The 16,639-nt window shown below is 39.6% G+C and overlaps 1 protein-coding gene across 1 annotated transcript; it reads left to right on the forward strand.

Annotated features, from left to right (window-relative positions):
- Positions 1–5,989: 5,989 nt before the first annotated feature.
- Positions 5,990–8,417, forward strand: LOC140604440 (olfactory receptor 9A1-like). The gene has a single exon (XM_072775711.1). It carries the CDS (start codon positions 6,117–6,119, stop codon positions 7,059–7,061), a length of 945 nt encoding a protein of 314 aa, XP_072631812.1. The 5' UTR covers positions 5,990–6,116; the 3' UTR covers positions 7,062–8,417.
- Positions 8,418–16,639: the final 8,222 nt, after the last annotated feature.

Here is a 16,639-nt window from a genome sequence, read left to right on the forward strand (position 1 = left end):
TCCACCCTTTCTTCAATACCCCTCCCTTCTCACCAAAACACAGGTTTAATTTATTCTCTCTTTCTGGTCCAAATTGGACCACATTCACTCTATATGAGTTCCCTAGTAACCCTTTTGTGCTCTAAGTCCAGGGCCAGAAGATAGAGGATAAAGCATCAGGGAGGATCAAGATTCCTGACAAGCGGACAGCTGACCCTTCCCCTAAGATGCTGCAGTTAAGTTCCAAGGAAAAGAAGAAATAAGTAGCTTGACTTTCTGTTGATGATCAACTGATCATTGATTTCCATTTGTTCCCCCAACCATACTAAGAAGCACTCTAAGAATAAAAATGGAGTTAACTAACAAGAACAAAGAGAATGGGGAAAATTATGCAACAGATGATATTTTGCAATTTATTTTTGATATGAGAAAGCAGAGTTTCCAAGATAGTAAGATGATGCAATGCAAATGAAGGTTCTGCAAAGGGAAAAATTAAAAAAAACAACAACCAGTAATTACATTTACTCAACAGAACTAGTAAAAGCCTCAGCACATGGAGGCACTCAGCACATGAGGCACCACTCATCACGGAAGATGAGAGGGAGGCTTGGGGATTAAAACAGGGGTGTTGGTTAAAAGTTGGCATACACAGCAGTTAGGCACCCAGAGTCCCCTGAATTTTCTGAGTAGCTGAAGACATACATGTTTCACAGGTAGAGTGCTGCTTATCTCACGTTGTCAAGGGCTGTTCCAGTTGTTTTTTTTAAAAGATTTTATTTATTTATTCATGAGAGACACACACAGAGAGAGGCAGAAACACAGGCAGAGGGAGAAGCAGGCTCCACGCAAGGAGTCTGATGCGGCACTTGATCCAGGAAATCCAGGATCCTGCCCTGGGCCCAAGGTGGCGCTAAACCACTGAGCCACCCTGGCTGCCCAGCTGTCCCAGTTTTAAAACAAAAAGTCCCACGTCCTGGAAACTCCCTCTGCCCACTGTCCAGCCAGAGCCCTTGTTCACTCTGTTGACATTCCACCCAACCACCATAACAGCTGGAAGAGACAAGACTTTATTCTCATTAAAAAGAATTAAACTGGGAAAGTTCTAGATTTTAGGACTACAGATGTAACATTTATAGCTTAAAACAAATGACCTTGCGAGCGCTACAGATATTGATTTTGAAGTTACTAATAAAATTTAGTGAGCAGATGAATTTACAAGTACAGAATCTGTGAATAAGGAGGAAGGACTATCATTCTCTTTTTTAAAAAAATTTTCATTTTGAATTTTGAATTAATTTAGAGTCCAGGTACCCATGTATTCTTACTTTTCATCACTGTAATCATATACACAAATTCTCACTTTGTCTTTACCACAACACACCATAAAAGTTTTTCCATAGTCTTAATTTTAGTAAGATACTCTTAATAAATACCTACTATGTGATAGGCACTAGTGTGAAAACTACAGATTAAATATTTCATCAAGTAGTTGTAACATGATTTACTCAACCATTCCACTAAGTATAGATGTTACTTCTTTTCCACTTATTCCTTTTATAGATGAAAAAAGGAGACCAAGAAGAATCTGTATCATTCTCTTATTGATGAGTACTTGTTTTGTATCAGTTTCTATAATGAACTAAACTGCTGTGCACATTCTAATGGAAGTCTTTGTGAGGACATGTTTTCATTTTCCTTGGGCACATACCTGGCAGTACATTTGCTGCATCATAGGGGAAGTGTATACTTAGCTTTGAAGCTACACTTGTGGTGAGCACAGCATAACATATAGAGAAGTTGAATCACTGTTATGCACCTGAAGTTAATGGTGTGTCAACTATAATCAAATAAAAAAAGTTTAAAAACTGGAACATTTTTTTTCCCAATGAGTTTTACTAGTTTTCATTTGTTCCTACTCCTGAACTGTCTACTAGGCTACCATGGGTCTTCAACAACACTGGGAAGATATATAGAGTAGCCGAATTAGAGAAGCTGGTTGTGCTGTTAGAGGTTTGAGGAAAAGAGACAGCCCTCCTTGGATTTCCTCATTTGCCAGTAGCCTTCCTTCACTGTTTCCCCAACAGTCAGCACATGACCCCGACACGGCTGCTCAGAGGATGACAGGCACATGGTGTGACAGAGGTGTCGTGGGCAGCTCTTAGTACACTTCCCATGGGGTGACAGCCTCTGGAATGGGTCCTTATTTCACACCGTGATTACTGACTCCTCCTGATATGTTAGTGTCATTTCTGGGATCTGCACAGGGTTAACACTGAAGTGAAAATTTCAATGGGCCTTATTTTTTTTAATTAAAGATTTATTTATTTGAGAGAGAGAGAGAGAGGGTGAGCAGGGGGAGGGGCAGAAGGAGAGAATCTCAAGCAGACTCCCTCTAAGGACAGATCCCTACATGGAGCTCCATCTCAAGACCCTGAGAGCATGACCTGAGCTGAAACAAAGAGTTGGACACTCAACAGACTAGCCACCCAGGCACCCCTGGGCCTCATTTCAAGAGATTTTAACTGATACACTTTTTTGGAGGATGATTTAATAATAGCTATTAAATTTAATATAGTAATTTAGGAGGTTACAGCTGTACATGTGAAGATATTTATTGCAGCAGTTTTTTTTTATTGGTGAAGAACTGGAAAAGGCAGTCGCTTAAAATGGGAGAAGTACATTATTGCTAGTATGCAAAGGCTTAATGCATGCACACATATAGGTATAACAAGAAAGAAGCAGGACAATAGGCTTACTAAAATAGCAAATAAAGACCATATATAGACAAACTTATATATTCATAGAAAATTTGGACACAACAAAAACTAATAGTGCTCAGCTCTAGAAGGTAGATCAGGAAAATCACACGTTACTGAGAAAGACGTTTGCATCTGTCTTATATCCCCGTATAAAATTTTATTTTTGGGGACGCCTGGGTGGCTCAGCGGTTGAACGTCTGCCTTCGGCTCAGGGCGTAATCCTGGGATCTGGGATTGAGTTCCACATCGGACTACTTGCAGGGAGCTTGCTTCTCCCTCTGCCTGTCTTTCTACCTCTCTCTCTCTCTCTCTCTCTCTGTCTCTCATGAATAAATAAATAAAATCTTTAAAAAATTATTATTTTTTGCCATGTGTTGTGCCAACTTAATGATAAATGAAAAATGTTTTATTGAGGTAAACATAAATATTTTAATTGTGATTTTGCTATTTTATTCAGTACCCCAGCCATCCTTACTTTTATGTACTATTTTTTTTTGTCAGTTCTCTATGTTGGTCTTATGCCCTTACCTGTCACTTCAAGTAGCTCAGGAAGGTGCCCTGATAGCATTTGAAGACCTACAAAGGAAACTGTGGCTGAAGAGCCACAGTTGGAATTGTGTGTGTGTGTTGCAGAGATGGGAACGGGTTGTGGCATTAGCAGATCCTGAAGTTGGTTTGCAGGGCAGATCCTATTTCTTTCTTACCAGAGTTTCGGTAACTATAGTCAGAGAGTGTCTTGTAGAGGGGGAGTGCAGAAATTTGTTGGGTAACGTAGGATTCTTAGAACTTTCAGATGAAAAACTCTTTGACAGAGGCTAGTTGTTGGCTACTTTTTTTTAAAAAAAAGATTTTATTGATTTATTTGAGAGAGTGAAAGATTGCTGAGAAAGCATCATGGAGGGGGGAGCACCAGCAGTGGGAGGGGAAAGAAGCACCATGGTGCGGGGAGCATCAACAGGGGTGGGGGGTGCAAAGGGAGAGGAAGAAGCAGACTCCTGGCTGAGCAGGGAGTCCAACATGTAGAGGCACAGAAGAGAGCAGGGGCTGGCTGCTTACAGCTCAGACTATTTGGTGATTACCAGGACTTGGGGACTGGGTAGAAGGCAGCCTGGGCATTGAGAAACCCCTGACTAGGAGACTTCAAGTTTGCCCTTGACACAAAACTTCTCCATGTTTTAAATCTGATTAGTCTCGGGAGGAAAGGTGAAAGTTTCTCTGGCTTTTCCTTGACTTCATCCCTTGAGCTTCTCTGAATTTGACAAGTTTAGTTTCTCAGTGAATAACTCTCTGAGGGGATGACAGGAGAAGGAAAGAAGGAGGGAGGGAGACAGAAGGAGACAATTGGGATTCCAGAGCACTATTATTATTGGACTTTTTTTCTAAGTACTTGTATGGGGACAATTTTCTCCTGTGTTGAGAGTGAGGACAGCAGCAGCTTGCTCTGGGCCACAGAGCATGCTGTGTACTAGTCAGGAAGGAGGTAGCCTAGGCTGATCCCTGGAGAGCCATAGAACATTCCAGTTCAGACCCTTTCTCTGGAGGTGAGTGTCTGCCTGGGCTCCCGTCTGTGAAGGAAAGAGTAAGGGAGGATCAGCATGGGAAGTTCTGGGGTTCATTGCTGTCCAAAATGAGGACACCTTCACTAGAGCATGAAGCGTGGGCTAAGGGAGCTGCGTAACGGAGGAGTTCAAATAAAATCCTCCCTCCATAGCAGAGACCCAATTCAGCTCTTCTCAGTGCTGGTGATAGACACAGCTCTCTGTCATGACCTAAGACCCTGCTCTCTCATTTGTCCTTATTTCTTGTTCATGTAAGCTTGCCATTTTGTAGGGGATCTCCAGGGAGAGAGAGCACAGATTGACCAGACAATGCTTTAGTGAAGAGTGAAGAGAGGGTCTTATTTTGTAACAGGAGGAAAAACAGGTCAGGGTGGATACTCTTTATGCATTCACTGACTTGTTTGGATAAATTTATTGAATAAATATGAAAAGAGTACATAACCTGTGTCAGACACTGTTCTTGGCACTGGATATGTGGTAGTAAACAAGAAAGACAAAGGTACTTCAATTTCAGCTATTGGTGAGAACCAATAAGAAGAAAGTTCTGCCTAATAGGAGGATAGAATGTGAAGATGTGCTTATACTGTTTTAGAGAGCGTGACTAGAGAGGGCTCCTGGTTGGAGACATCTGAACAATGACCTGCATGTGGTGAGGAGGGACCCAGATATACTAAGCAGATATGCTTTTCCTTATTGGTACGACTCTGGAGAAAATGGGTGGACATAAACAGCAGATAGTCTCTGGGGACTTTTCCAAGCTTCTCCATGGGATGCAGACCATGGCTGGTTGTAAATAGAGACAGGCTGCCCTTTTGGCGGTCTTATCTCTTTGCTGAAACTAGAGATTTGAGACACAGGGAGGGCAGAGGATGTTGCTTATTTTCTTGTCTCTTGGTGCCAGGATGGAAATTGTCAGTTGGGGATGAAAGTTCCAGCCTCCTCTTCAGTCCTCTGGACTCCTACTCCCTGCTATCATCTGGTGACAAAAGGAATAATCTCAGAGCTAGAAGTTAGCAACTGGAAACTAATGAGATTCTTCCTGCCAGGAGGAGTCACAGTCACTGAAATGAGACACAGAGATGGCTTTCATGATGAGAACAAGGAGGAAGAAAGTGGATACTCCACTCCAGGGAGCCAACTCCCCAGAAGACAGGGAAAGACTCAATACTTTGTCTCAATATAGATCTGATTTTATGACAATTTTCAGGTAGATCCCACCTCCCTACCAACTGGCTCTAGTGACAGGCTGAAATGATGATTAAGATAACTGAAGTGAGAACTTCAAGTGAACTAAGGCAAATGGAGCCCACATTCAGAGGAGAGGAAGGAAAGAAGTAACCATATCTGGGTGGGATTCTCAGGATTTTGTAGGGTATGGAGGTAAGAGGCAGAAAAGATAGTTTAGGGCATTCAATAGGGAAAGGTTGGTGGTATAAACGAGCACATTGTGATCAGGAAGTGGACAGGGTGGCAGGTCAGAGCAGAGTTGGAGGCAGAAGGGCCAGTGAGTAGAAAGATTAGGGTGCATGCAGGGGTGAGTGGGTAGGTTTTCCTGCCTAGGATGTGGTATTGGTAATTATTGCTCATCTTCATATATATATGTGTGTGTGTGTATTTTCATATGTATTTTCTTCATAAGACATTTAACATCAACCTTGTACAGAGAATAGTAGAAGATGAATCCACTTGTCATGATGTGGAGCCTACGAGCAGAGATGATATTTCCTCTGCCTGAGAATAAACTTAGTCCTTTGAATTTAGAAGCATGTGAACTCCCCTTTGTTTTTTAGATTTCATAAAAGACAAGACGCAGGACTAAATGTTGAAGAATTATTCTAGTGCTGTTGAATTTTATCTACTTGGCTTCCATGGCTCCAAAGAACAACACAATATTCTTTTTGCCACTTTCTTCTTTCTCTACTCAGTGACAGTCATGGGAAATATGCTCATCATCGTGATTGTCTGTGTTGATAAACGTCTGCAGTCCCCCATGTATTTTTTCCTTGGCCACCTCTCTGTCCTAGAGATCCTGATTACATCAGTTGCCATCCCCTTGATGCTCTGGGGGCTGCTGCTTCCTGAGATGCAGGCAATATCTTTGCCAGCCTGCAGTGCACAATTATATTTGTACCTTTCTTTGGGTACATCGGAGTTGGTATTAATTGGAGCAATGGCTGTGGACCGTTACGTGGCTGTCTGTAACCCCTTGAGGTACAACATCGTTATGAACAGCCACACCTGCATCTGGGTGGTCATTGTGTCATGGGTGTTTGGGTTCCTATTTCAAATTTGGCCAGTGTATGCCACATTTCAGCTTACCTTCTGCAAATCAAATGTATTAGACCATTTTTTATGTGACCGAGGGCAACTGCTCAAATTATCCTGTGATGACAGCCTTTTCACAGAGTTTATCCTTTTTTTAATGGCTGTGTTCATTATTGTTGGTTCTTTGATCCCTACAATCATCTCCTACACCTACATCATTTCCACCATCCTCAAGATTCCCTCAGCCTCTGGGCGGAGGAAAGCCTTTTCTACGTGTGCGTCCCACTTCACCTTTGTCGTGATCGGGTATGGCACCTGCTTGTTCCTCTATGTGAAACCCAAGCAAACACAGGCAGCAGAGTATAATAGGGTAGCATCACTGATGGTTTTAGTGGTGACCCCTTTTCTGAACCCATTTATCTTCACTCTCCGTAATGACAAATTTATTGAGGCCTTTCGAGATGTCATGAAACGCTGCTATCATCTCCACAAGGGTTAGCTGTGTCCTATGGACAGTCATGGACTCATCATCATGGACCTGAGTAATGTGAAAGCACTAATTCAATCTGAAATAATCATTTTCAACACCAAGTGGTTTGTGATGCACAGAGGAACTCTACAAAATGCTTCAAGGGCGTTTTAACACACTGAAGGTGTTCCAATTTATAATCAGATGGTTCCTACATGGGAGATCTCATTAGTATATTTTAACTGGATATATACATTTATATACTTTTCTGTAAATATAATACATCTTACAATGTAAATGTACAAAATGTATGTGATATTTTTTAGTACATTAAGCTCTTTGGGCAAACAAGAAAGACTATAACTCATTCAGTGGCAACTGACTCTATGTTGGATTTTAGGTGCTGGGTCACCTTTCCGTATGTTGTCCTGTGTTTCCACGATTTTCTCTATTTGTTCTGAGTGACCCCAAGTCCAGCCTTAGGCCTCAACCTTTTCTTGAGGTTCCTGCTCCCAGGTCCAACAGGAACCTGGGGATAGGACTGGCAGTTGTGAGAGTGAACTCACTCCACAATCCTGCCTCCTTCCCATCCTCAGGGCCAGATGTGTGTTAATTCAGGCACATCTCTAATTGGTGGACTTTTTCAGGGTGAGGAGGGAAAGTCTTGGACACAGGCATTTTCTTCTCTGCTATGACTCATATTATCATGCCAGTCCCAAATGTGTGAGATCAATGGGCCGAGTTCTGGGACCTGAAGTGACAAGAGGGAGCTGAACTTGCTGTGTCCCTGGGCTGAGGCAGGAGTGCAAGGAAGGCAAATGGGGAAGCCCCTGGTTTCTTCTCCCTGCTTTCTTTACATTGTTCAACCTGACAAAGGGCATTCTATCTCCCTTCTCCCTCAGCTATATTTCTGTCCTGCTCTACAGTGAGCTTAACCCACATCTCAGTTCCTATATTGTCCCATCTCAGCCCCTTTCCTGACACACCACCATTTTAATATTTATGCCATTCTAATGTGGCTAAGCAGGGGTCAAAAAACTATGCACATGAGACTACTTTCCCAAGATAATATATCTATGTATGCTGGTGACTGTTCTATGGGCACTTGAAAAGAATATGTATTCTGCTCTTTTAAGATGGAGTGTTCTGAATATATCTGTTAGATTTACCTGGTCCAATGTGTCATTCAAAGCCACTATTTCCTTGTTGACTTTCTGAATGATTTATCCATTGATGTAAGTGGGGTATTAAAGTCACCTAGTCTTATTGTGTCACTATTAATTATGTCCTGCATGTTTATTAAGAGCTGTTTTATGATGTGGATGCTCCTATGTTTAATGCATAAATATTTAAAATTGCTACATCTTCTTGTTGGAATGTAATGTCCTTGTCTCTTGTTACATCTTTGTTTTAAAGTCTATCTTGTCTGATATAATTATCACCCCTGGCTTTCTTTTCTTTTGCATGAGCAATGCTTTTCCATCCGCATGTGTCTTAGGCCTTAAATGAATCTCATGTAGGCAGCAGATGGGTGGGTCTCGCTTTTATATTCATTCCATCACATATGTCTTTTGGAGACGTTATCATTTACATTCAAGGTAATTATTTACAGGTGTACTTATTGTCATTTTGTTACTTGTTTTATGGTTATTTTTATAGTTCTCTGTGTCTTTCTTCTCTCATGGCTTGCTGGCTCTCTTTAATATGATTGAATTTCTTTCTCTTTATTTCTTACATATTACTGGTTTTTGATTTGTGGTTACTATTTGGTTTATATATAACATCTAAGCACATAACAGTCTCTAGTAAGTTGTGGTTGCTTAAATTTGAACCCATTCTTTACTCCTCTCCCCACCCCCTAACATTTAGGTATATAATATCATACTTTACATCCTTTTATTTTGTGAATCCCTTGACTGATTTTTATAGATATACTTAATTTTTTTTTTTGCTTTGTGCTTCTTACATTTCTTACTCCTGCTTATGGTCTTTCCTTTCTACTCGAAGAGTCCCCTTTTCATTTATTGTGAATGATTTAGTGGTCATGAATTCCTTTAACGTTTTTGTGGGGGGGGGGGCAGTGACAGTGGCCCAGGGGTTTAGCACCACCTTCGGCCCAGGGCATGATCCTGGAGTTCCAGGTTCGAGTCCCACATCAGGCTCCCTGCATGGAGTCTGCTTCTCCCTCTGCCTCTGTCTCTGCCTCTCTCTCTCTCTCTCTCTCTCTGTGTCTCTCATGAACAAATAAAGTCTTAAATTTTTTTTTAATTTGAGAAACTCTTTACAACTCCTGTTATTCTGTACCAAAGCCCTGCTGGATACAGTATTCTTGGTTGTAGGTTTTTTACTTTAACAACTTTGAACATATCTGGCCTGCAGAATTTCGGCTGAAAAATCAGCAGGTAGTCTTAACAGGGCTTTCCTTATAAGTAATGGTTTTCTTTTCTCTTAGTACTTTTAAAATTTTCTCCTTATCACTACTTTTCCCATTTTATTTTATTTAATATATTTATTTATTTGAGAGAGACAGAGAGAGAGAGAGAGAGAGGAGAGGGAGGAGCAGAGGAGGAGAGAGACTGTCTTCAAGCTGACTCCCTGGTGAGCATGGAGCTCATTGTGGGGCTCAGTCCTATGACCCTGAGATCATGACCCCAGCTAAAGTCAGATCCTTAACCAACGGAGCACCTTAGGCACCCTACTTTGTGCCATTTTGAATACCATGTGTCTCCCTGTGGAGCTTAGTCTTATCAGTGCTGAATTCAGCTGCCAATCTACGGAAAATATGTGCAAAACAGAAAGATATATTTTAGTGTACCATAAGGGTGACATCACCAAAATCCAGACTACAGGAAACTACTGTCAAAACACCTTGTGAGTGCAACAAATGGATTATAAGGAAAAGAAAGGAATGGTGAAAAGATTTACAGATTAAAGGGAGTAAAGAATACATGAAATTTTTAGAAAATGGGCAAGACTAAGATAGAGTGTGTAATGATTCAAATTTGGTTGATGAAAGAAAGGTAGTAAAGTGATGATTGCAAAAATAGTTACTTGTGGGGAAATGAGGATTGTGATTATAATGGGGTAATGCAGAAGGTTCTGGGGTTTCTATGAATGTTCTTTCTTTCCCTTTGATCTGGGTGGTAGTGACAAAGGTACTTACCTCATGATAAATTAGATACACATTAGCTTTGTGTAGTGTTTCTGTATCTGTAATTTATATTAAAATCAACTAATTAGGGGTGCCTGGGTGGCTCACTTGGTTAAGTGTCTGCCTTTGGCTCAAGTCATGGTCCCAGGGCCCTGGGATTGAACCCCAGATTGGGCTCCCTGCTCAGCCAGGAGTCTACTTCTTCCTCTTTCCCCTGCTCGTTCTCTCTTTCTCTAATAAATAAATAAAATCCAAAACAAAATCAAAAAAAGAAAAGGGAATACATATTATAACAGAAGTTTATATTCTTTTTGTTTTTTGACAGTTCTGTTTTTTGATTTATACTAAATCAAAGTTTTGATTTTATTAAATTTTATTAACACACAAATATATCAGTATGTTGAGAAAATATTTGCAAGAACAATAAATATGTGATGCTAAAAAACTAAAACCAAATGATTAGGGGGATTTTTGTTTTCCAGTTCAGTATGTAAGGATCTTGGAAGTTGTCACTGTTGCTCACAACAAGAGTAAAACACAAAGAAACTGAAAAGCATCATAGTTTCTTACATCCATCAGAGAATTCAGGTCACAGGGCAAACCATTGCTCTCCAGATTGGAAAGATGGGCAAATACGATGAATGACAGGGTACTGGGGCAGATACTCTGGAGCAGAAGCCCATTGTTGGAGCCAGTATAAAGTTAGAAGAATTTAAAGGTACATGACAAATTTTGGAGGCTCAGTGTGGACAACCTTGAGGGTGTCAGTCTCAGGAGGGCCCCCACACATTTGTGAATTGTGTCCCTAGGACCCTTATCAGCATCTCAGGGTGAAGATCAGAGAACTAGGAGTCCTATCAAATTAGGGGAAGGGGAAGAGTAACCATTGTGAAATACACTAAGAGCATCCTCTTCCTTAGACGCCTACCTTCAGTGGGAACTATTTTGTTAACGCCTAAATATGTTTGATTTTCACCAGAGTCTAACCAATCTGGGGAGAGGGAAATAGCCAGCTCCAGATCTCTCTGTCCTTCCTGTTTCACCAAGGTTACAGGGAAGGTAAAGTCATGACCCAGGGACACAGGCTCAGGGAAAGACTGAGACCTAATGATTGGACTATGGAATGCTTCACTCCCTCCACTCCTTACCACCACATCAGTAGGGCTTATGTATGATAACAGGGGATTAAGAGAAATAGCTGTGAGTCTAGGACCTTATTTAAGAAGGAGATTCTAGGGAAACACAAAGACAACAGATGAGACAGCAATAAGAACAAGAGATTTATTTTAGCCTCTCACACCTACAGCTGCATTAAACAGTAAACACAGCCCAGCTCCTAGCCAGGTAAACATATGACCTCACATAGAAGACCAGTTTACCTCAGGTCTTTTCACCCATTTTGTAATGTACAGCTTCCAGTGAAATATAACAAGGAATACTAAAACAAAACAAAACCAAACAAAAGAATACCCCCCCCCAAAAAAAAGTATGAAGAGACAGGACAAACATGAGAACTAGACTCAGATATGGCAGAAATGTTGAAATAATCAGACTGGGATTTAAAAATAACTATGGTTAACACGCTAAGGGCTCTAGTAGAAGAGTGGCCAAAATGCAAGAGTCAATGAGTGACAGCAGTAGAGCAGTGGAAACCCTAAGAAAGAATAAAAATGAATTGTTAGAGAAGAAAACCGATTTAAACAAAAATAAAGCTGTCTTTAATGAGCTCAGGAAAAGAGTACACATAGTTGAGGAAAGAATCAGTGAGCTTAATGGTATGTCATTAGAAACTTCAAATCAGAAAAGCAAAGTGAAAAAGTAATAAAAGAGATTAAACAGAGTATCTAAGAATTTGGCATCATTACAAAAGTTGTATCTTCTGTGTCCTGGGGATACGAGAACTAGCAGTAAATTGTTAGAAGTAATAATAACTGAGAACTTTCTAAAATTATCAAAAGACATCCAACCACAGATCCAGGAAGCTCAGAAACTAGGAGCAGGATAAAGAGCAAACAATTCACATGTAGGTATATCCTATTAAAACTGCAGAAAATCAAAGGCAAAGACAAAATGTTGAAAGAAACCAGAAGGGGAGAAAACACCTAATGTACAGAGGACTAACAGTGAGAATTATATTAGAGTCCTCCTCAGAAAACGTGCAAGCCAAAAGGACAGCAGAGTAAAATATTTAATGTGCTGATGAAAGAAATCCACCAGGCTGGAATTCTTTATCCCAGGAAATTATCCTCACAGGTGAACAAATACTTTCTCAAACAAACAAAATTTGAAGGAGTTTGTCAGCAGGAGATCAGCCTTGTAAGAAATGTTAAAAGAAGATGTTTGAAGACAAGGAAAATAATATGATTCAGAAATTGAATCTACAGTAAAAACAAAGAATCATAGAGTAGAAATAAATTAAAGTAAAATAAAATATTCAAGTTTTCTTATTCTTACCTGATCTCAAAGATAAGAATTTGTCAGTACAGAGCAGCAACAAAGTGGGTGATCTAGCTTATGAATAAGTGAAATGTATGACAGCAATGTTTAAGATATGTGAGAGAGGTGCTGGGGACATTTGTTATGATACTTGCACTACCCCAGGTGATATAATATTATTGAAAATTGACTATAGCAAGGTCACAGGATATAAAGTTAGTATAGAAAAGTTTATCACTTTACTATATAGTTGCTTTCCTATATGCCAGCAATGAAAATTGGATTTTAAATTAAAAACACAACACCGTCTACATTAGCACCAAAAGATATTTAGGTATAAATCTAACAAAATTTATGTATATTTTATCTGAGGAAAGCTACAAAAACTTCAAGAGTCTGATGAAAGAAATAAAAGATCTAAATAAATGGAGAAAATCCTATTTTCATGCACAGGAAACAGTGTCATTAAGATGTCAATTCTTCCCAACTTGATCTATAGATTCAATGCAATCTCAACCAAAATTCCAGTAAGTTATTTTGTAGGTAATGATAAAGTGATACCAGTGTTTATATGGAAAGGCGAAAGGCCCAGAATTGCCAACACAATCCTGAGGAAGAACAGAGTTGAATGCACTGACTCTATTCAATTTCAAAACTTATTATAAAGCTATAGTTACCAAGACAGTGTTTTATTGTTGGAATAATAGAAAAATATATTAGCAGATAGAATAGAAAGTCCAGAAATAGACCCACAGAGATATTGTCAACTGATGTCTAACAAAGAACAAAGGCAATTCAGTGGAGAAAGGATAGTCTTTTCAACAAAAAGTGCTGCAACAATTGGACATTCACATGCAAAAATTCTGGACACAGATGTTAAACCTTTCCCATAAATAACCTCAAATTGGATCAGAGACATAATTGTAAAATGCAATACTACAAAACATCAGAACTTAACAGAGGAGAAATGTAGATGACCCGGGTTTGATGAATACTTTTTAGATACAATACCAAAAACATGATCTATGAAAGGAACAATGGAAAAGTTGCACTTCTGCTTTGAGAAAGACTGTTAGGAGAATGAAAAGACAAGCCAAAGTTTGGCAGAAAATCTTGGCAAAATACATGTGAAATATTCGACATGTATCCTAAACAACTCCTTAAAATCAACAATAAGAGCAAATAACTCAATTGAAAAGGGGGCAAAAGATAGGGACTGAGGCCTCAGGAAAACCTATGCAGGTGATAAATAAGCATATAAAAAAGATGATGGACATTGTATGTCATCAGGAAATGGTAAATTAACACAACAATGCAATAATGTCCTACACCTAGTAGAAAGGCTAAAATCTAAATACCAAATATTGGTGAGGATGTGGAGCAAGAAGAACTCTCATTCATTGCTGATGGGAATGCAAAATGGTACCAGCACGTGAAAGAAATTTGTTAATTTCTTACAAGTTAAGTATATATTCTTACAATAGAACCTAGTAATTATCTTCCTTAGTGTATACACAAATGAGATGAAATCTTATGTCCACACATAATCTTGCACACAAATGCTTTTTGTAGCTGCATTCATAATTGCCAAAAATTGGAAGCATCAAAGACATCTGGTATAGATTGAATTATATCCATCAAAATTTGTATGTTTAAGTTCTAACCTCTCAGTACATCAGAATATGAACTTGATTGGAAACGAGTCATTGCAGATATAATTCTTGAAGATGAGGTCATTCTGGAGTGGGGTGAGTCCATAATCCCACTGACTGGTGTCCTTATAAAAGAACACCATCTGAAGAGACACACATAGGGAGAATGCTTTGAGAACATTAACTATAAACCAGATAGCAATAGAGAAGAATCAATAAAGCCAAATGTATGTCTTGGAAAAGAATATGATTGACAAATCCCTAGCTAAAATGAGCAAGGAAGAAAATAGAGATACAAATCACCAATGTCAGAAATGAGAACAAGGGATATCACATTAGTGCAATAAACATATAAAAATGTTTTATATGTTTTATAAACATATAAAAATGGATAGCATAAACAACTTTATGTTAATAAACTTGACAACTTAGATGAACTAAGCAATTCACCCGGAAAACACAAACTGAAGGGGAGGTTTTGAATAGTCCTATAGCTAGTAAAGACATCTTACCTAGGGCAGCCCGGGTGGCTCAGCGGTTTAGCGCTGTCTTTAGCCCAGGGCGTGATCCTGGAGACCTGGGATCAAGTCCCACGTCGGGCTCCTGCATGGAGCCTGCTTCTCCCTCTGCCTGTGTCTCTGCCTCTCTCTCTCTGCATGTGTGTGTCATAAATAAATAAAATCTTTAAAAAAGACATCTGACCTGTAAATAAATACTTCATTACAAAGCAAACTCCTGGCCTAGATGTCCTCGGTGATGGATTTAGCAAACAATTTAGGAGGAAATAATATAAACATTTTTCCCTGTAAATTAGGAAAGGAGGACATACTTTCCAACTCATTCCATGATAACCAAAATTACCCTGATGCCAAAATCTGATACAGATCTTACCTAAAAGAAAATTATAGACCAATAGCTCTCATTAACAGTGAGGCTAAAATCCTGAATAAAAAGCTAATGAATATAATCTAATAATTTATAAAGGATAGCCCATATACCTCAGAACAGACTCCTAATCTTTCTCTTCAGCACCGAAGCAATCACTGCCGTGGTTTCTTTACAGATTACTTTTATCTATTCTAGAGTGTATGGTACCACATGCATTTTTGAGGGGTCTGACCTTTTCATTCATTGTAATACACTTGAATTCATCCATTTTTGTGTCTGTCAGAGTTTTGTTACTTTTGGTTGCTGAGTAGTATTTCCTCGTATGACTATATCATTCTCTTGGTGATGAATATTTGTTTTCTGTCATGATTAGTTGTAATGAACAGAGGCACTATGAACATTATAACAGAAGTACTTGTGAGGACATAGGTTTTGATTTATTTTAGGCAACTACCTACAAGTGGAACTGCGGGATCATAGGGAGATAGATGCTTAAGTTTATAAGAAATGAAACTTTTCCCAAAGGAGTGTTATTACTTTATGTTTCTTCCTCCTTCTCCATTTCTAGTCTTCCAGTGTCTAGTTGATCATACTGGAAAAGATATGTAAAGAAATGGAACCATGCCTGGAATTAAGAAAATTGGTTATGCAGTGAATGCTCTGATACAGAGTGTGCCCTCCACCCTCCCCGGATATCCTCATTTGCCAGTGATGTTCCTTCTCTATTGACTAGCAGTCATCACTGACCCCACCCAGCTGCTCAGAGGCTGACAGGCACATGCTGGGATGGAGGTGTCATGGGCAGCTGTTGGCACACTTTCCATGGGGATGGGCCTCAGGGATGGGTCTCTACTTCACAGTATAGGTGACTCCTGTTATGTGAGTGTCATTCTAGGATCTGCACAGGGTTAACACTAAAATAGAAATACCGTGACCAGAGCTCTAGGCATAGGCTCAATGCAATCTCATTTAAGAAACCAAAGAAACGAGCAAAGGGGGAAAAAGGAGAGAGAGAGAGGCAAACCAAGAAACATGCTCTTAGCAATAGAAAACAAACTGATGGTCACCAGAAGGGAGATGGGTGAAATAGGTGATGGGGATTAAGGAGCACCCTTGTGATGAGCACTGAGTGATGTCTGGAAGTGTGGAGTCACTATACTGTATACCTGAAACTAATACTACACTGTACGTTAACTAACTGGAATTACGAGTAAAAACTTTACATAGAGGTTATAAATTAATGCAACTTTTTTTAAATTAATGCAACTTTTTGAGAGTGATTTGATATCCGCTAAACGTTATATAATTGAAAAGTTATGGGGGCCCCTGAGTGGTACAGTTGGTTCAGCAACGACTCTTGGTTTCAGCTCAGGTCATGATGTCCTGGTCTAGAGATTGAGCCCCAAGTCTGGCTCTGTTCTCAGTGTAGAGTCGGCTTGAGATCCTCTCTCCCTTTGCCCCTCCCTCTCATGCTCTCTTTT

This window comes from Canis lupus, chromosome 15 (assembly GCF_048164855.1).
Source record: "Canis lupus baileyi chromosome 15, mCanLup2.hap1, whole genome shotgun sequence".
NCBI lineage: Eukaryota > Metazoa > Chordata > Mammalia > Carnivora > Canidae > Canis > Canis lupus.

Bases quoted from the DNA above. Each gene is read 5' to 3' on its own strand.
- LOC140604440 (XM_072775711.1), top strand. From the start codon at position 6,117: ATGTTGAAGAATTATTCTAGTGCTGTTGAATTTTATCTACTTGGCTTC.